At 33.1% G+C, this 22,672-nt stretch overlaps 1 protein-coding gene across 1 annotated transcript in view; it reads left to right on the top strand.

Moving 5' to 3' along the window:
- Positions 1-22,672, top strand: part of LOC126887139 (cytoplasmic aconitate hydratase-like) — a 181,180-nt gene that overhangs the window by 69,104 nt on the left and 89,404 nt on the right. The window contains exons 7-9 of the mRNA XM_050654501.1: positions 6,988-7,182; positions 9,930-10,101; positions 16,132-16,349. Coding sequence (XP_050510458.1) covers positions 6,988-7,182; positions 9,930-10,101; positions 16,132-16,349 — 585 coding nt within the window. The remainder of the gene's footprint in view (positions 1-6,987; positions 7,183-9,929; positions 10,102-16,131; positions 16,350-22,672) is intronic.

The following is a 22,672-nucleotide window of genomic DNA, read 5'->3' as shown; positions in this document are numbered from 1 at the left end:
ATAAATTTTTTCCGTGAAAACGAATGTCTTAGTTATTTTTTTATACTCCCGCCAAAAATAAAAAAAAAACATTTTTTTGGGACAGAATTTTTTGAAACTTACAACTTTTTTATTAAAAGTTTTTCGCTAGCTCTCGATGCGGCTGAGATAAAAAATAAAAACATAAAAAGCCTAATTATGCTCTAGGTGGGTCACGTGACCACCTAGGGGGCTAAAAATTTCAGAAAGTTAGTTTCTCTATATGTGCTAAACGGTGACCTATACAGGGTGGTGAATCGGAAAACGGGCCATAGGATACTCAATGTAAAATTCTAAACTGTTGAATTTCTGCTTCCCTAATTATGTTACATCAAAAGTCATGAGAAGTTATTTGTAGAGGATTGAAATCTGTATTAGAAACAGAAGTTACAATTGTTCTACGATTTAAACACATTCCAAAATTTTGAAAAAGTATAATGTATTTACCGCAGTAGGTATGTGTGGGCATGTTAGGCCACACGTTACTATTTAACTGACAGTGAGCACATTATTGACTGAAGAAGATATCTTTATTATTAATACTTCTCCTTAACTAAGGGTATCTTATCAACTTTATTGTGTTTTAAACAGTAAGTGATAAAATAAATAAAAAAATTGACAGTTCAAATTGTTAATATAATAAATTTATTGTCAACAAATGCAACCTTATACACATTATGGTATTGCGTGTGGCCTAACTTTGGCGTATTACTCTGAAAAATGTATTATATTTTTACAAAATTTTGAATAATTATTGTTCGTAGAACAATATTAACAGTTGTTTTCAATACAGATTTCAATTCTCTACAAATAGTTTCTTATGACTTTTGATGTAAAATAATTAGGGAAGCAGGAATTCAACAGTTTAGAATTTTACATTGAGTTTCCTATGGCCCGCTTTCCAATTCACCACAAACCATACATACTCATAGACGTTTCACGTAAATTGTCAAGGTCAAGACAGCAAATTAGTTACCATTCCAATCCAGAGATGTCGCTGTCAGTCAATTTTCTTGTCATATTTAACAACTGACAGTTGACAATTTAATTCATTTGTTATTTACTTTTTATTTTACAGTTTGTGGTTTAATTATTTTATTATAGTGGTGTTACGTTTTTAATTAGATTTAATCACAATATTAATCAATTGTATTAACCATCCGTTTTTATGAGTAGAATTTTTAGTTTCATTGATCATCCCGTGTTGTGTTTCTCCACATTTAAAAAAACAATGTAATAGATCCTGAAACAGTTTATTCCAATAGACAAGTGTGTCATCAACATTTCTGGCTTATATATTTTTGGAAGTTTGTAAAAGATTATAAGGTAATATTTATCTAAACAATCATCCTACAAGATTTTTTCAAAAATTTTCATTCAACTCAACACATCAGTGTTTTCACGTGACACATGGCAGTAGTGTTTAGCATTTTGAAAACAAATTGGAATATTTGAAGTTTTCAGTAAAATATTGAATAAAACATTGAATTGTCTTTCTGTTGTTTTAATTTCCTGCGAAATTTCATCAAAAATCCCGCAAAATTTATAAGTTGAAATTCCCACGTAACTAAAATTTGTCAATTTAGTTCCCATTCCAATCAAGAGATGGCGTTAATTCGATCCGAAAGATTAACATGGTCGTGAAACGTCTATAAGTATATATGGTCTGTGCAATTCACCACCCGGTATAGAATTTGAATCGAGTTGGGGGAATTTTTCATCATCTTACCCGGTTAGGCCCTTTAAATGAACAAGACACGATGGACAGGACTGAGTGAAGAAGAGTAACGAACAGCGACTCCTGAAAAGGGAGAAGCTGACGAAGAAGGTTTCCAACTTTTGATGTTTTCAAAAAAATCCTCAAATAAAAATTGTAGAAGAATAATATAACTTTTACATTTTACATGATATTCTCAATTTACGGTAAAATGAAATCTTGACATTTCAGACTTATTTGGTTTCGATCTTGGAACCATCAGAAATGGTTGAACTTTTAAAGCCGAAAGTCTTCCCTCGATTAATATCAAATTATCAAATTGTGATATTTCTGTACTTATTGTTAGTTGTATTATTATTAATTATATATCATGTGTTCCTGACACGCTGTTACCTCATTCGTGGTAGTATATTCTTACTGCTAACTTATTCTTTCAGTATCGGTAACCAGATCTTGCTGCGTTTTATTGATGAGTTTGCTACACAATTTGCTTCATTTAGCAAGATGAGGGCTGATTTCTTAATTTTTTCCTTCTGCCTATTTTTTTGTTCTAAAACTATTTATCCATCTTTCAATTGAACTTATGTTTATTGTCCCAAGCATGTTTGCATATTTGATACTATCAAATTCTCTGTTTTTAATATAACATTCATACAGTCCGTCTAATTTACTTACCGTTGCACGTCATTATTTACGTTAGAGATCTAAGTTAACATTGTTGCCCAATGACAAAAAATTCTTGAATTCATTTTAAATCAAATACATCACATAATTTTTGCGGAAGTGGATTATACAGTAAAACAAATTAATATTCAATGTAAATAAATAAAAGCTTTAGAAATAGAAAACAAGAATTAAGTTATAATCTTACGTTAAAGTACATAATAAAAACAGTAAATATAAAACAATTACTTATAGTAAAGAATAAAAACAAATATGAAGTGTCATCACCGCAACTGTCAAATAAATGTTACCAATTTATGCCAAAATATCACCTTCGTTCGATTACAGTTACAGTGTGTTCCGAACAAATGTGCTTAATAAAAACGCTTTATAATCCATTTATACAAATTAAATGAAAAATATTATTGTGTATTTCTTTAAGTTAACATTAATAGAAATCTTTAAATATTATTTCTACGCGTACATAATAAAATATGTCTAGTGGCTGTAATGCCAGTGTACTCGGCAAAATGATTCTAAAATAGAACACACCTACCGCCTAAATATTTCGTGTTGGTATCATGTGACGTCACGGGCTATGACGCGGATGACGTGCAACGGTAAGTAAATTAGACGGAGTATACTCGTCTATCCTAATACTTAATGGTCTTATAGATACACAAATACATAGACCTGGAACCCGCGTACCAAAAAATGTTGATTAATAGCAAGCTAATAGCAAGCTGAAAATTTGTTAATAGGGCTTTTCATCGATTGCCATTTGTTTCGAGCTTCTGTCATGTGTCACATAATATTAATATATCTACGTCATACGTCTTTGGTTTGTATCATTGGCATATGCCAATAACGTATGACGTAGATATATTAATATTATGTGACACATGACAGAAGCTCAAAACAAATGACTGTGAATGAAAAGCCCTATAGCTTAACGGTGTCTAGGCTGACAAACTTTGATGTACGGGAACACTGGAACAGGGGAAGTTTTAATTGTGGAACAGTTTAAAAATTTGGAACGTCAGATTACGAAAACGTCCCATATATTTTGTCGGACAGAACATCCAATTGATTTGTTACCCTTTCATTAAACTCTCATGCAAAAATCAGACTGCTATTACTAACCAACACGATTCCTGTCATTTGACATGCTCTTCGTGTTCCACTCATTAAAATGCCCAGTTGGTGATAAACACCAGTCTGATTTTTGCATGAGAATTTAATGAAATGGTAACAAATCAATTGGAAGTTCTGTCCGACAAAATACATGAAACGTTTTCGTAGTCTGACGTTCCAAATTTTTAACCTGTTCCACAATTAAAACTTCCCCTGTTCCAGTGTTCCCATATATCAAAGTTTGTCCGACTAGACACCGTTAAGCAATTAACAAATTTTCGACTTGGTCTAATTTGATCCAGGTCTAATAGATACTACAAACTATAGGCACACAAATTTAATAGAACATATTATTGTGTTTCAATTTATCAATCAAAGATAGAATAAAAAATTTAATTTTTTTAATATTACGCGGGCACATAAATTTGATACACCCTGTATATTGATTTATAAATATTTATTAGAAGTTAGCTTTCACGCAAGGTGGTTTCTCCTTAATGAATTTTTCCATGAAGAATATTAAAAACATTTGTAAATAAAAGTGAAGTGAAAGTTATTTAGGATTATTATTTTAAACCGATTGTTTATTACGGGAAAGGTAGAAGCCAAAGGTAATTAGTTCTTAGAAAATTAAGGTAAAGAAAGTTTGGAATTTTAATCTCTTTTTGTTTAACCCCGAGTAAATTTTGTAAAATTTCCCGAAAGTAATTATTATGATGGTAGGAATATTTTTGAAAGCATGAGTGGGTGTTTCGAATGAAAAAAAAAAGAATGGGGAAGGAGAAATGTCTCTGATTGGTTTGGCAATTTGGAATGGGAAGGAGAGAAGGTTGAATTTTCAGATAGTTTGGAAAGAGTATTGTGTTACCGGCAGCCGAGAGGAGCAGTCAAAAGTTTTCGTGAGTAGTTAAAAAGCAAGTACTAGTGGTTGTGTTGATAGTGAGAGTAGCTGAAAAGTGGAACGAGAGACAAAACAAATCGAGAAGAAATACCTCTTTGATTCTGTAAAGTCCAAGAGAGTAAGTTACAAGAATTATCGTTATTAAAATTATTTGTGACACCAAGTGAAAAAGATACGTGAGTCTCAGGAGATTATTGTTGAGATAAAGAGAGGAGAGAGTTTTGGAGTTTATTGAACGAGTACTGGCAAAAAGAGGCCTGGCTTGTGTTTTGGAGAAATAGTTGCTGGTATCCTGCTGGATTGTTTGCTGAGAACGGAGAGGGCTTTGATTGGTAGCCTAACATAATCAACAAGGAGGAGCTGTTTGGGTCAAGAGGAGACATCATTGTGTGTGAATCAAAAAGGTCAGTCAATAACCTATGTGATAGATTTTCTTTATAATCAGAAGTTAAATTTTTTTACGTAAAAGCATATGCATTTAAGATTCCAACATTTCAAAAATTTAATAGGAAGTATAAGTAATTTGCGAATACCAAATTTGTTTGTTTAGCTTGTTTTTTATTAAGGGTATCAAGAACAAAGCGATAAATATTTGTTTGAATTAGATTAATTTATATGGTAAAAGTTTCTTTTGGACAGTTATGCCCACAGAATTTAATTGATAAATTTATAGAGCATTGCTTTTGATAATAAAGGTATTTGTATGTGTTTATTTATGATTTTTCTATTTATTTCCTTTTCCTATTTTATCCCGATAAGGATCAACTAAGAGATACTGAAGCCACGAGAAAGGATAAGTATAACCTAAGAGAATTTAATTAATTTTTTTTTGACAAAAGGCACCCTGAGATTTTTTCTTAATATTTTTATGTATGATTTGCGTTAATTAAATAATTGATCAAATATATAATAATTAATATAGTAATAGAAGTAATAGAAAGCAGATCATAACAATATATACAACAATGCAACAGCATCTGCTAAACTTCATGACTTTACCGATAAAATATAGAATTGAGCGATAAATTAGACAGGGTGACACCGTCTCCCCCCAACTATTTACTGCAGTTCTGGAATATGCATTTAAAAAACAGGACTTGCGCTTTGCAGATGACATTGTCATTATAGCGGAGAGTTTATATGGAGCTCACGAAATGATGGAAGAACTAAAATAGGCAATAAAACAAGTAGGCCTGAACATAAACTTTCAAAAAACCAAATACATGACAAATTTAGTTCCAAGAGATGTTATGAGAGTAGGTGGGCACGAAGTACATCAGGTTTTTAGCTATATCTATTTAGGGCATGAAATTAGAATAGAATAAGACAATCAAACTTGGGAGATACAGCGTCGTATAGGTTTGGGATGGGCAGAGATTGGATTTGGCAAGATGCGACATATTCTAAAAGGAACGATACCGATTTGTTTGAAGAAAAAAGTTTACAACCAATGCATACCTCCAGTAATAACATACGGTTCCGAAACCATAACTTTGTCTCGTATGAATAAAAATGAGAATGTAGTTTATACTCCAAATGTTGGAGTATATACTCCATCTACTCTTATGTACTGTGAGTAGAAACTCGTCACCTCAAAATATTGTTATTCATATGAAATAGAGTATAAACTTATACTTTATGCTCATACTCATATGAGAACATACTCGTGAGTTTATACTCCGTTTTTATTCATACCACTATTTGACTAAACATTCTGCAAATAAATTGAGAATAACCCAAAGAAAAATGGAAAGAGAAATTTTGGGAATAACGAGAGGAGATATGGTACCAAATAGGATAGTGAGAGAGAGAGGACTAAAGTGACAGAGGACTAAAGTGACAGAAAAAATTGCACAAGCCAAATGGAGATGGGCTAGACATGGAACACGTTTAAATGATAATAGGTGGACCAAAAGATTCATAGAATCGAGACCTAGAAAAAATAAAAGACACCGAGATAGACCACCAAAAAGATGGATGGATGACTTGACAAAAACAGTTGGAAATTGGATACAGAAGTCACGAGATAGCGAACAATGGAAGAATATGGAGGAGATCTATATCCAGCAGTGGATGCAAGAGGTTGAGGAATGATGATCATGATGAATGGTCTCGAAGTCTCAAGAATAACCCAGATAAAAATTGTCAGCATTCACAAGATATTTTTAAATGGCGTCCCAATGGATATCTTTCTTGTTCATTATTAGATTTTGTTTTAGATAAAACAGAATTCAGAGTGTTGATGGTTTTAAATTAACGTTATATTTATTTACTATCTTTTTTAATTTTTTCGACAAGCTTTTTTTTTCGTGATATTATTGTTCACTTCGAATACCTTCTTGTAAGTGTTTCAGGATCTTTTTAATGTTGTGTTATTTCACTTGTTCTATATTTTGAAAGTCTTCATTTAAAATTAACAATGGTCACTTAAAATCAAAATCATATTCAATGTGAGATATGAGGTGGCCAAAAAAACTGGCTGAAATAACTTATTACACTTCATTGAAGCAATTTTTGTCAAGAGCGTTTTTTATGTATTGTTTATTTATTTTAGGTTGGTACAGATTCCCACACTACCATGATCAACGGTTTGGGTATTGTAGGTTGGGGAGTAGGCGGTATTGAAGCAGAGGCTGTTATGCTGGGACAGTCTATCACTATGTTGTTGCCTAAAGTTGTTGGTTACAAGTTATATGGAGAATTGAACGAATATGCTACTTCTACTGATCTTGTCCTTACAATTACAAAGGTATGTATATCCTATACAATATTAAAACTTGTCTTCAAGCTGTGGTTGCGGTATATTAGTGGTTTCACGGTGGCATCAAGATAAATCGTTTTTTCCGATTCGAAAAAATGTCTTGAATATAAGTTGCTTATTTTTACGTAAGCAATTCAAATCGGCAATAACGAATGGGGGTTTCCATTTAAGATTTTAAAGTTACCCCCACCCTACCTCCAGGGGGTGGAGTGGGTGGTGGGTGGTCGTGTTTAGTGTCATTGGATAGATTTTGACAAATATTGAACATGTATTTTTCAGTTTTTCTTTCCAATCTTCATTTTGTGAATTATTCGATTGTCCCGCGATTTATTCGATCGTCCCAGGTGACGAGTTCCACCCTGGGCACCAGGTACCTCGAAGACTATCGCCGTCATGAAATTCGTGTTCAGTGACCTGCAAAACCCCCAAGTATAAAAATTGATCTCATTTCCGTCAATATTTCCTGAGTTCTAAATTTTTCATTTTCCATCTCTTCGAGATGCGCTTTGAAAATGCATTTTCTTATGCACAACATTTTTTGCCGGAGATCAATTTAGTTCACAAAATTGCCTGACACTCTTTCGAATCGAATGCAAAAAGTTGCATGACGATTCATCTTACTGCACAAAATTGCTAGGTTTAATGCTTCATTGCCTCGCCTCTAATAGACCGGGCAGTATCCTCGCCCCCGCTAGCGAAATTATTCCGATTCGATTTTTTTGCACAAACTAACTCAAAAAGTGGTCCTTATAACATACCCGCAGGGTGCCGGGTGGTGCTGTGGTTGAAAAATGGTTTAAACAATTGTTTTTAAACAATTTTTTTTAGATAATTTGGGTCATTCTGAGCAAAAAAGGGCTCTTGTCATTTTTCTCTAAAATGGATTGTTGCCGAGTTATATGCGATTAAAAATTTGAAAAATGCGAAAATGGCCATTTTCATGGCTTAATACTCGATTAAAAATTATTATTATAAAATTCAAAAAGTAACCAAATCAAGTTTCAAACCCCTTCTTTAAGGTCCTGAAGAGATTTTTGTCATGATTTTATTACAAAGCTGTTATTTTTAATTATTAACAATTAGCGCTGTAGTCCAGGATGTATCGTCGCCCCTTTTAGTAAAATTATTCCGATTCGATTTTTTTGCACAAACTTACTCAAAAAGAAGTTCTTATAACATATTCACAGGGTGCCGGGCGGTGCCATGGTCGAAAAATTGTTTAAACAATTTTTTTAAACAAATTCACAAAAATAATTTTTTCACTTCGAACAAATTTTTTTTAAGATAATTTGGGACATTCTGAGCAAAAAAGGTCTCTTGTGATTTTTCTCTAAAATTGATTGTTGTCGAGTTATACGCGATTTAAAATTTGAAAAACGCGGAAATTGCCATATAACTCGACAACAATCAGTTTGAGAGAAAAATCACAAGAGACCTTTTTTGCTCAGAATAATCCAAATTATCTAAAAAAATCGTTCGCAATGAAAAAATTATTTTTGTGAATTTGTTTAAAAAACATTGTTTAAACAATTTTTCGACCACGACACCGCCCGGCACCCTGTGGATATGTTACAAGAACCTCTTTTTGGGTAAGTTTGTGCAAAAAAATCTAATCGAAATAGTTTCGTTAACGGGGCCGACGATACAGTTGGACTATAGAGTTAATTGTTAATAACTAAAAATGGCAGCTTTGTAATAAAATAATGACAAATATCTCTTCAGGACCTTGAAGAAGGGTCTTAAAACTTGATTTGGTCACTTTTTGAATGTCATAATAATAATTTTTAATCGAGTTATTAAGACATGAAAATGGCCATTTTCGCATTTTTCAAATTTTTAATCGCATATAACTCGACAACAATCAATTTTAGAGAAAAATGACAGACCATTTTTACTCAGAATGACCCAAATTATCAGAAAAAATATTGTTAGAAATGAAAAAATTATTTATTTATTTTATTTTGTGAATTTGTTTAAAAAAAATTGTTTAAACAATTTTTCGACCACGGCACCGCCCGGCACCCTGTGGATATCTTATAAGGACCTCTTTTTGAGTAAGTTTGTGCAAAAAATCGAATCGGAATAATTTCGCTAGCGGGGGCGCCGATACTGCCCGGTCTATAACCAATGTCCCGAGCAATTTAGTTAGCTTCATGCTCTAGAATGCACCACATAGGAGGGAGGCTCAACATGACCTCAAGGGCTGCTGTAGGCGCATTTCTCATCGATTCTGTTATACCTACCGCACACCAATCTGTACACGGAAAAATTATATGGTTATTCTCCTTTTCATGAACATTTTTCAGTGCGTCACAAATTATAGAAAAAAAGGTAAGTCCGTGATAATACACATTTATGACATTTATTCTAACGTGACATTTTAGTTAAATCTGACAGTTGTCAAATTTTATTTTCAATTTGGAATAAAACCAAATCAATTGTGTCTATTGCATTTATAAAATGGTATTTTCTTTCATTTGTATAGTCTTATAAATTGTACAGATTATATTGATAATATTATTATTTTATTTAATAAATAATTCTTTTTTGATTATGGCGCCATCTATCGACAACTAGAATAATCACCGAACTAGAATAATTACCGAAGTATTCCCAGACGTGCCTTTTTTTCTGTCACATACAATTTAATGCGTTAGAGAGAAATCGAAAAACTGTGACGCACTGAAAGATGATCATGAGAAAAAGAATAATAAAATGTATTTAATTTTTTCTAGCATCTACGTCAGTTGGGAGTAGTGGGAAAATTCGTTGAATTTTATGGTCCAGGTGTCGCTGCTTTGTCTTTAGCCGATAGAGCCACCATTGCAAATATGTGTCCCGAATATGGAGCTACTGTAGGGCATTTCCCCGTCGATTCCAACTCTTTGGATTACTTAAGGCAGACAAGTAAGTATAAACAGACAAAAATTTGGTTGTTAAAAAAGATGATAAACACAAAAATGTAGTTAGTGAAAAATAAGGAATTGTTTGCTCTGGACCCTTTTTCTTCGTTGGAGGACTGTAAAAAGCCAACGGGAGTTTTCAGCACTTTTCGTGATGTCCTATCTTTTTTGCAAAATAGTTTCTGCTGTAGGAAATTCACAATAACGAAAGATGGTTTGGTAGTTGCTTTATTTCAGCGCATTCCACAGCACTAATCGAACGTAGATTCCACAAAAAATATATTTTTTCTGGTTGAAATTATAGGGCTTTTCATTCACCGTCATTTGTTTCGAGCTTATGTCATATGTCGTATAATCCGTGTATATTAACCCTTAAATGCCCAATCGGGGTCACTATGGGACCCCAGACATACATTTTTGGCTATAATATCTTTATTTGAAACATTTGGCAACCGCGCAATCAGGTATTTGTGTGGACGTGTCTCCTACGTTTTCTGTTAGTATACCACGAACATTCGTGAGGTGCAGTGGTCTGTAAGAGAGATTTAGATAAGTGGGGTCTCGCTGTGACCCCGATTGGGCATTTAGAGGCACCAGAATATTTTTATTATTTTTAACATTTTTCGTCAGTTTACATTGAAAAATGGACCGTAAGAGAATGAAAATGACAATAAGCGACCAAGAACATGAAAAAATTATCCGAAATATAGAAGAAGGGATATCAGACTCCGATTTCGACTATGAGATTACCGACGAATCAGATAGCGAAGAGCAAGATGTTTTTGAGGAAAATGTTTCGGAAACTGAGGACAATTTAGAAGTCAACAGTGACGAGGAATCAGATGCAGAACCTACCGAAGTGGACGATAATATTAGTGAGGTTAGTGGTCCAACATATACATCCAAATCTGGAATGCAGTGGAATAGCCTACCTTTCGTGAGATCCAAGAGGCAACAAAAAAATATTATAAATGTACATCCAGGCTTAACAAACTATAGTAAAAATTCCAACACGTTTTTAGACTATTTCAATTTATTTTTGACCGAAGAGATGAAGAATGTCATATGCCTTCATACTAATGAAGAAGCTGTTAGGCGTTATCAAGAGTGGAACGAAAAACATCCGAATAACAAAAAAGAGTGGACGGTACTTACCAACAATGAACTGGATAGCTTTTTAGGAGCACTTATCAAAGCTGGTGCTTTAAGGTGTGGGAAAGAATCGACACGAGAGATATGGTCTACAGACACCTCAATACGCCGGTCATTTTTTACAGCCGCATTAGCTAGGAACCGATTTGAAGAATTATCGAGTTTCTTGAGGTTTGATGACAAAGTGACCAGGGTGGAGCGGAAGGAACAGGATAAGTTAGCGGCGATACGAGTAATTTGGGACATGTTCGTCTCTAACTGTGACAAAGCCTTTGAACCATACGAACATATAACCGTTGACGAACAGTTAGTGAGTTTTAGAGGAAAGTGTCCTTTTAGACAATATATAAAATCAAAACCTTGCCGCTATGGGATAAAAATTTGGGCTGCCGCGGATGTTAAAACATCTTATTTATCAAAACTTCAGGTGTACCTTGGAAAACTACCAGGTGGTACAATAGAGAAAAATCAGGGATTTCGTGTTGTGAAAGATCTGGTGGAACCATATCATGGCAGTTGGAGAGGAATTACAACTGACAACTTTTTTACCAGTGTTCCTCTTGCTCAATATCTTTTATCTAAAAACCTTACTTTACTTGGGACCGTCCGCAAAAATAAACCTGATACACCACCACAACTAAGTTTGACAAAAAGACCTGCGGAGTCGTCAATATTTGCTTTTACTAAAGAATTAGCTATGGTTTCGTACATACCTAAAATACACAGGATGGTACATCTTCTTTCAAGTCAACACGATAGTGATATAATTTGTCAAGACTCACAAAACAAACCCTTGATGATTTTAGACTATAATAATACCAAGGGTGGTGTTGATAATGCCGACAAACTGATTAGGGAATATTCCTGTAAAAGAAGAACTGCTCGTTGGCCATTCAGGCTCTTTATGAATATTATAGACATATGTGCACTAAATGCCTATATTTTATACATTGAAAAAAATCCTGATTGGAAGAAAAATAATTTTTCACGAAGACGTATTTTCCTGTTACAATTAGGGGCTGAGCTTGCTCGAAACAACATGGAAAAAAGATCGAAATATATAAAACATAAAGTCTATGTAAAATCTGCTCTAAAAGATTGTGGCATACCAATGGTAAACCCAACTACCGAAGTTGCAACTCAATCCGTCCATTCAGCTAAGAAACGTGCTCGTTGTTACCAGTGTCCGCGAAACTGTGACAGAAAAGTGAATACCGTTTGCTCTTTTTGCAAAAAATTTATATGCCAGGTGCACAGAAAAGAAGAAAAAACTATTGTATGTAAAAATTGCAACTAAAAGTTATATGCTTATATTATTATTTAATTTTAATTTTGTTCGAATTGAAAATAATTTGTTTCTAGAAAAGCCGTTAATTTTGTATGAAAAATAAATAAAAATTATTCAAATATGCTTAAAATTATTTTTAACCGTGTTTTCCTTTTAGTCAGTGCTAAATGACGTTACTAAATTGAAAATTTTAGTGGGGTCCCTAGGAGACCCCACATGGGCATTTATGGTTATTTTCATATCACGGGCATTTAAGGGTTAATATTATACACAGATTATACAACATATGACAGAAGTTCAAAACAAATGACAATCGATGAAAAGCCCTATTTGATTGATATGATGTTTTTTAACTGACTGTTTTTATAAGTTACCGATTCCAAAAACTACTCGTCCCCCGTGAAATATTATACGTACTTGTTTTATTTTAATTTATATTGGCAATTTAAAATGTTTTATACAAATTAGGATCGAATAGGAATATAGGTCAGTACTTCTAATATAAAATATTTTGGTAATGCAAAATATTTTTGAAATTTAATAGAGTAATTCTTTAAATTTTAAACATATCAATTTAAACTGTTTTCTAGCATGTGTTTTCAGCCTTTATTATCAACAACCAGCAGATTCATATTTCTGGGACAGTTTTCTTCTATATGAGTTTCTGATAAATGTCAAAAAACTGTCAAATTAAAAACAGAAATTTGAACGGTTCTCCCAAAAAATATTAAATTTTAACCTTTTTCGAAAGAAAAGGAAAGTGTTCTATTGTTATATTTGATGGTAAAAAATTATATTTTTCTGGAGAATCGTTCAAAATTTCTGTTTTTAATTGAAAGTTTTTTAACAATTATTATATTTTAAAATAAACGGGCAATCCAAATCAAAAAATCAATCGTTTATTTGTTGGTGCAACTGGACATGAGCGGTATGGTTTCTGCAATCGAAGCAAAAATCTAAATATCAAAATTCATCCTGTTGTACCTACTGAGCCTTTTACCCTCAGAAGTTACCCCAATTGAAATATCTATTCCATGTTTGTTAGATGTCTCTTTAACCATGCAACTGTCAAGACATACCTATTGGGACCGTGCAAGTTCGGCAAAGAGACCCCTATTTCTACGCTCTGTACTATTATTCACACTTTTAATAATATTGGCCAATTATATTAGTCCTGGTTACTGGATAATTGTCAAGGCCATAACCCAAAAAAATAATAAGAAGAAAAAATAAGATTCAGGTTATGTTATGAAAACATCAACAATTGTATGTAGTAAATAAAATTAGTTATTAAAATGCAGTACTGCAAGCAAAATACAATTAATTAAATTTACCTTTATATAATAATTGCATATCATATCAATATTGTGGAGCAATATATAATTTTTCTGCTTCATTGACAGAAGGTATGAAATATACGTCAATTTGACAATTTCAATTGACAATATGAATTATTTAAGATAGTTGCAATATTTCTCCGCGACTCGCGCAGGGTCGTTTCTCTTTTCCCTTTCCAAGTACTTGCACACCGCGAATAGACTAAAACTACCCGAATCAGAACTTTGCAGTTGCAATAGTTATGCTGATGATATTAATCAATGGCTGTTTGGAGGCAAACATTATGATTATGCAATTAAGTATTTGTTAGACACTTTGGTGCAAGAGAAATATCTTTCCCACAGAATCAAGCTTCTCCCTTATACTTGTCTCGACGAAACTATAAAATAAACCAAATCATCTGAGAAATTTTAAAAAAGATTAAGAGGAAAATGGCGATTGTATAGCTAAGCGGGACGGGAGCTTAGCATACCACTTCGCCGTGACGTGAGTTCAAATCCTAGCCCGGTGAACGGAAAAACAAAAAGCTAACGCAGCAGTTTAAAATTCTAGGCTTAGACTGGAATGCGCTGTTGTTTGATCGGCCTATGGGGAAGCAGTACGGCAAGCGATAAGGGCTTGCGACTCAGTGATACTCCTCCATAAATCCCTACCGGAAGAGCGTTGACGCCTAAATACGGGTGTCTGTATATTAAGGGGATGGGTACGTAGTTTATGCTCCAATGCTATTCAAATGGGATTCATTTTTTTTCGAATCCTGAGAAAACTAATAAGTATTTTTGAAAAATTTAAACGCAGAATGAATTATTACGTTATTAGCGAGGGCCGAAAGTCCCTGAGAACTTCTATAATGTTTATTTTAATAAGTTATAGGGATGAAAAACTAAGAGAAAATTCAGTCTGATTTTTAATTTCAAATATCTCATTCAAAATAAACTTTTTATTTATTCTAAAGGACTTTCGGCCCTCAGCAATAATTTAGTCTTTCAATCTGCGTTTTAATTTTTCAAAAATATTCATTGGTTTTTTCAGGATTCGAAAAAAAATGAACACAATGTCCGTGGTAATATTTTCCAAATCTATCTTTGTCATACAACGCACTCAGTTGGATAGAATATTGTCAGCATATTATCAGTCAGACAGTGACAATTTTAAATATTTGACATGGCATCGGGAATATTTTGAGTAGTTGATTAAATAATATTGATAGTGTATTTGATAAATAATTGATTTAAGACGTGAACTTAATAAAAAGGTATTTATTGTTTATTATTTATGGAAGATCCAAGCAGAGAAAACACCAGGATATATTCAGTGATCCAAGTATTTTGTTGTTAAAGATGTTCAAAATTGTAATCGTTTCATAACTAGTAACAATATATTATTAAAAAATCACTTTATCACTTTTCCTCTTTTCTCGATTGATTATTAGTTTTTGTTGTACAGTAGATAAATTATTCAATCACTGAATACATAGTTAGTGAAAAAATTATCATATTAATTAACTGAATTAATAATTAAGGCAATTAATTATACAAGTAACAGTTATCCAAGAACATTCAAAAGCCATCTCTTTAAAGTTAATGATGACATTGTCAAGTAAAGTTTACATATCCATACCAGTGAGAATTTTACTACACGTAATTTGCCGTGTAAAGACAGAAAAAGTAGGGATAGCCGTAAAATATTTGCAAATTATGTACCGATGGCCTTAAGAGGAAAATTGAACTTTATTGAATGAGTTGTTTTGAATATGTTCCTCATGTTTATCCTTATGTAAGTCCGTCTTCGAACGAAGGTTGGATATCAACATGATAATTTTCACTTTATTTATGGTAGCTCTAAAAAGTTGTATGGAGCTCAAGTTAAACCGTTCTCCCAGATTTCGCAACCAAGTGGTTCGCCTTCTTCCCGTATCTCTTTCACCTTCAATTTAATCTTCTATGATTAATTGTAACAGTCTCTATCTTGATCATCTATGTCATGTCCAAAATCTTCCAAGTTTTCGCTTTTTATTAATTTGAACGATTTTCTCATTTTTAGTAACTCTGTGCAGGACTTCAATATTGGTAACTCTGTGTGTTCACAATATACACAGTATTCTCTCTGATTGCTTCAGCGTCCAGGCCTCAGAGCTGTAGAATGGTGTTGTAAACGCAGTAGCCTTTTCCTTTATTCTAAGATTCTGTGTACTTTTATTTTTGATATTTTAAAAATCAATTAAAAATTAAAACGTAACAACTTTTGTGAATATAGATCGCTCCGAGGAACAAATTCAGGTCATAGAGTCTTACCTAAGAGCTACCAAACAACTCAGAAATTATACACAGGAATCTACTGATCCAGTTTTTAGTCAGACCGTTGGATTGGATTTGTCGACTGTCGTTTCCTCTGTCAGCGGACCCAAGAGACCCAATGACAGAGTTTCAGTAGTTGATATGAAGAGGGATTTCGCAGAATGCTTGTCCAATAAGGTAAGTAGTCTTTACTTATTTATAGAAATAATATATTTTTGAACAAAAATAAAACAAAATCCTTTATAAAAGGTATATTTATTAAAATTCCCTAAAATGGGCTACATCACAAGCAGAACTAGTTTTCAATCTGATTACAGATCGTCGTCAGTGCTGACAAGATGCTGACATGCTAACCACCAAAATGAACATATTTGGGTAAAAACTCTTTAAACTTAATCAGTCATGGAAACATTGACTATAATTATTAAATTAAACATGGATGCATACGATATCACATGGATTAGGCCCAGGGTACCATCTGACCCTCAATTGAGTTGTTTACATGTTGAACGATTGTAGGCAACTGCCAGCTACCGTTCTAGAGTTGCCAACAACCTTTCAACATATGAACAACTCAATTTGGGGTCAGATGGTACCCTGGGCCTAATCCATGTGATATCTTATGCATCCATGTTTAATTTAATAATTATAGTCAATGTTTCCATGACTGATTAAGTTGAAAGGGTTTTTACCCAAATATTTTCATTTGGGTGATTAGCATGTTACTCTGGGCTAATTAGCAAAATTCATGGAAAAGTTATTTACCAACAATTTTATTGCTGGAATCGAATTATAAGATCCTATATAGTAATAATATAGGTATGCAAAGTCCGCAGATAGTGTGCTACTTTTTTTATAAACAAAATGGCGCCGACAAATCGTATTTTTTTCAATTATTGCTCTATAACTCCGAAGATTTTAACTTTACAACAAAAACACCCAAATAAAAATTCACCGCAATTAAATTCTGCATAGAGATAAGTTATTCACGATTTGCTCCGACGAAAATTTTCCTCGGAAAATGCGGGTTTTCCCAACAAAAACTATAATTTTCAAATAAAGTTTTAGGTAAGTAAGTATTAATCAATAATTAAATAACTTAGTGACATCAAAGATTTCTTGGTATAGTTCCAGATGCCGGTGAAAATTAAACGAGTATTTTAGCAACAATTCAATTGTTAATTAACAATTTACGATCGCAATAATAACCAAAATAATCATGATACATTGATCAAACTTATAAAGATTATAAAGATGAGATGCTTGTTTAATATTTTATCGACAAAATATAAATTTTTCTTTTTTTTGCATAATCTTTAAATTTTGAAAAAAAAAAATAGTTATAATACGTTGGTCTAATTAGTAAAGTACAAAGAAAGGTTATTTACCAGCAATTTTATTGCTTTAATCGAATTATAAGATCTTATATATTATTAATATAGGTATGCAAAGTCCACAGATAGTGTGCTACTTGTTTTATAAACAAAATGGCGCCGACAAATCGTATTTTTTTCAATTATTGCTCTATAACTCCGAAGATTTTAACTTTACACCAAAAATACTCAAATAAAAATTCACCCCAATTTAATTCTACATAGAGCCATGTTTTTCCCGATTTGCTCCGACGAAAATTTTCCTCGGAAAATGTGGGTTTTCCCAACAAAATCTCGAATTTTCAAATAAATTTTTTGGGCCAGTAATTATTTATCAATAATTATATAGCTTGGTGAAATAAAAGCTTTCTTGGTATAGATTATAAATTCAGAAGCCGGTTAAAATGAAACGAATATTTTAGCAACAATTCAATTGTTAATTAACAATTTACAGTCGCAATAACAACCAAAATAATCATGAGACATTGATCAAACTTAGAAAGATTATAAAGGTGTGATGCCTATTTAATATTTTGTCGACAAAATATAAATTTTTCATTTTTTTGCATAATCTTTAAATGTTTAAAAAAAATGTTATAAACAAATTAACATTTCTTAGAAATTGTTTATTATATTCTAATTTTAAAAAATACTTAAAATGTGTATTTCATAGGTCTTGAAAATGAACGCTTTAAAAAAATTTTCCAACCATTTGCAAAAAAGTTAGGAAACAGCAAAATAAATATACAATATCTCCATTGTTTATAATTTGTGTTAATTGTTTCAAAGCTTAAAAGTGAGTCTATGGTACAATCTAATTACTCAAAGAATGTCAAAAATTAGTGCAATGGTTATATTTTAATCAAAGATTAAAAATACTTTTTTTTGTAATTTTTAACGCGAAAGTAGGCTTGATACAGAGCCGGAGATAAAATGTTCACTCGAAGCGACTGACACGCTTAAACTCGCGCGAGTTGTGTATGTGGGCGGGTAGCTACGGTACTGTATTATTCTACTTTCGCGCGTGTAAATTACAAAAAAATATATTTATAATCTTTAATTATAATATAACCATTAAGCTGATAATCGATATTGTTTTATAAATAATTAGCTTGTACTTTAAACTCACTTCTACGCTTTGAAAGAATTAAAACAAATTATTAACACCGTAGTAATAGTATGTTTACTTTGCTGTTTCATAATTTTTTTGCAAATGGTCGCAAAAAAGTTTTAAAGCATTCATTTTCAAGATATTTGAAATGCGCATTTTAGCTATTTTTTAAAATTATAATATAATAAAAACTTTCTGAGAAACGTTAATTTGTTTATAACTATTTTTTTAAACATTTAAAGATTATGCAAAAAAATAAAAAATTTATATTTTGTTGACAAAATGTTAAATAGGCATCTCATCTTTATAAGATTTCAAAGTTTGATCAGTGCATCATAATTATTTTGGTTATTATTGCGACCGTAAATTATTAATTAACAATTGAATTGTTGCTAAAATAATAGTTTAATTTTCACCAGCTTCTGGAACTATAATCTAAACCAAGAAGGCTTTTAAGTCACCAAATTATTTAATTATTGGTAAATAATTACTTATTTAAAACTTTATTTGAAAATTAAAGATTTTGTTGGGAAAACCCACATTTTCCGAGGAAAATTTTCGTCGGAGCAGATCGGGAAAAACACGTCTCTATGCAGAATTTAATCACGGTGAATTTTTATTTGAGTGTTTTTGTTGTAAAGTTAAAATCTTCGGAGTTCTAGAGCAATAATTGAAAAAACACGATTTTCGGGCGCCATTTTGTTTATAAAAAAAGTAGCACACTATCTGAGGACTTTGCATACCTATATTATTAATATATAGGATCTTATAATTCGATTCCAGTAATAAAATTGCCGGTAAATAACTTTTCCCAAAAATGGCCTATTCTCCGATAATCAGCCCAGACTATGTCAGCACTGATGGTGATCTGTAATCATATCGAAAACTAGGTCTGCTTGTGATGTAGCCCTTTTTAGAAAATTTTAATAAATATACCTTTTATAAAGGATTTTACTTGTTTTTTTAATATATGGTATACAGTCACCTACAGGAAAACCTTTTTCCTTGTGGATTTAAAAATTCAACAATATACAATTAATATAAAAATAATATATTACGAATTAATCGGCCAGAGAAAATCACAAACAGTAATTTAAGGTATCTACTTTATTTAAGGAGAATAAGCCACAATGAAAAATTTGTTGTATTTGCGTTCCAATTTCCACTTCGGAAATCATTCCGAGGTTTTGTAGATTTACATTGTACATTTTTTCTGTTTTCTTTATAAAAATTATAATAAAGTCGTGATTTTTAATATTCTATATTACCACATATTATGTAAACAACATAAAGGAACCGTTCAACTTATGTCTGCACCAAAGTGGAACACCTACAAGATGGCACATTGCACTTACCATCTTATTACACAAAAAGGGCGATCCAACGGACCTCGAGAATTTGCGACCCATAAGCCTATGAGACCACTTCTACAAGTTATTCACAAGAATAATAACAAATAGACTGGAAACAAAATTAGATTTTTACCAACCTAGAGAACATGCAGGTTTTAGGAAAAACTTTGGCACTAACGACCACCTACACTGCATAAAAGGAATTATAGAAAAATCTATCGAATACAACCGACTATTGGTCCTGGCTTTCATAGACTTTCGCAAAGCATTTGATACGATAGAAATTAACAGCATAATGAGAGAGTTGGAGGAAAATCGTATAGATTATCGGTACTCCAAACTGATAGCGAACATATACAATAATGCAACCATGACCGTCCGATTACACAAAGATACCAAATCTATAAAAATCAAAAGAGGAATTAGACAGGGTGACACGTTATCTCAAAACCTCTTTACGGCAGTACTTGAACATGAACATGAACATGTTTTCGAACAATTGGAGTGGGACGCCAAAGGAATAAAATTCGACGGCGAAAGGTTCTCCCACCTACGATTCGCAGACGACATAGTTCTTATAACAGACAACTTAGAAGAGATTAGAACTATGCTTACTGAGTTAGATGCAGCCTGTAATAAAGTTGGTATAAACATAAATTTTGGAAAGACACAATACATGACAAACCTGGTACCAAGCGAAAATCCAAAGTCGACGTCAACGAAATAGTATTGATCCATAAATATAAATACTTAGGGCATGAAATCCAAATTGCCAGGGACAATCAAACTGCCGAATTACAAAGAAGGATCACCTTAGCATGGGCCGCATATGGAGCTCTATCAGACATCTTCAAGAGCAACTTGCCAAATTATTTGAAAAAGAAGACTTTCGACCAATGTGTACTTCCAGTTATGACTTACGGCGCCGAAACGTTATCATTAACCCAGGCCACAACAACCAAACTTAGAGTGGTCCAAAGAAGAATGGAACGGTCACTACTTGGACTGACTCTCAGAGACAGGGTCAGAAACGAAGAAACTAGAAGGACAGGCGTCACAGATGTCACAGAGCGAGTAGCATGGCTGAAGTGGAATTGGTCGGGCCATGTAGCCAGAATGAAGGACGGGAGGTTGACCCAAAAAATTACAGTGTGGAGACCAAGAGCAGACAGAAGAAGTAGAGGTAGGCCACCTACACGTACACGATGGACAGACGACGTCAAAAGAATTGCTGGGAATTGGTTACAGGAAGCCCAAGATCGGCAAAACTGGAAGAAATTAGGGGAGACCTATGTTCAACTTTGGATGCAGAAGGCTGGATGATGATGATGATGAGATTACCACCTCTATTTTGAATTACACTTCTCATTCCACTTGGCATTGAATTGATCAAATTCTGAATGTTCCCTTGATTAAAAGCTTCCCATTCTTCCATGAACGCCAACCGAAGCTGCTCACGATTTATTGGAGCAGGTATTCTGTTTCTTACTCTTCTTTTGAGTTGGTTCCAAACATGCTCAAGCGAGTTCAAATCGGGGCTTTGAGATGGCCAATTCATTTTTGGCACATCGACGGATTTTAGGTATTGCTTTACCATCCAGGCTACGTATGGGCTCTGATCCAACAAAATCTTCTTCTAAAGGTGCCTATCTTCTGGAGATGTTGGCGACCACATTTTCCCATCTTATTCTATTAACAGCAGCACGAAATAGATCAGTTGACGATAGACCAGTCCACTTCCTAAGATTGGTCAGCCAGGATATACGTCTACGTCCAGGGCCTCTCTTGCCCTTAATCTTGCCTTGTAGAATCAACTGTAGAAATCGGTATTTATTATTATGCATAATGAGGTCATAGTAAGCCAATTTTCGGTTCTTTACGTTGTTATTTATTTCTTTGTCTTTTCTTAGCCTCTGGAGAATAGTTATGTTAGTTGTCTTCTTCTTCTTCTTATACTTGTTGTAGATCTGTCGATCTGTTAATTCCGACGTTGAGGTATTTCTTGAGAGGTAGACTGCCCGATATCTCTCCATCTTTTTGGTGGTCTCCCCGGTGGACGCTCGCCTGCTGGTTTTCCTTCTAGCTCAATTCTTGGTAGTCTGTGCCCCTCCATCTTTTTACATGACTGAACTATTCTCTTCGTCTTTTCCTGCCCCATCTGACTACATCTTGCACGCCACATTGGTCCCTGATGATGTTGTTTCGTATTCTATCTCTTCATGTCAGTTGTGTGGTGTATATATGAGACCCTCAACATACATCGGTAGCACCACATTTAAAACGCCTCTAATCGTTTTATGTCATCTTCTGTAAGACTCCAGCTTTCTGCTCCGTAGAGGAGGGCACTAAAGACGTAACATCTAAGAATTCTTATGTGTATATCGATACTTAAAGATAAGTTGCAGAGAATCTTCCTAAGATGTTGTTCTGAAGCTATTTCCTTGTGGCATTTTTATAATCAACTATTTATAATGGGAAATAAGGCAAAATTTTACCAAAAAAAAGATTTTATTAACGTTTCGAAGTCCAAATCGGGTTTCGTTGCCAAAATACAAAATACTACTAAAATAAACAAAAATGTTGTTGCTAAGTAAAAAAATTCTTCTAATAATTTATTTAATCTGACTCATTTATATTGGCAATTCAGACGTATATTATACATTT

This window comes from Diabrotica virgifera, chromosome 6 (genome assembly GCF_917563875.1).
Source record: "Diabrotica virgifera virgifera chromosome 6, PGI_DIABVI_V3a".
NCBI lineage: Eukaryota > Metazoa > Arthropoda > Insecta > Coleoptera > Chrysomelidae > Diabrotica > Diabrotica virgifera.
Note: the sequence above shows the minus strand (reverse complement) of the source record. Positions and strands in the feature narration are given on the sequence as shown.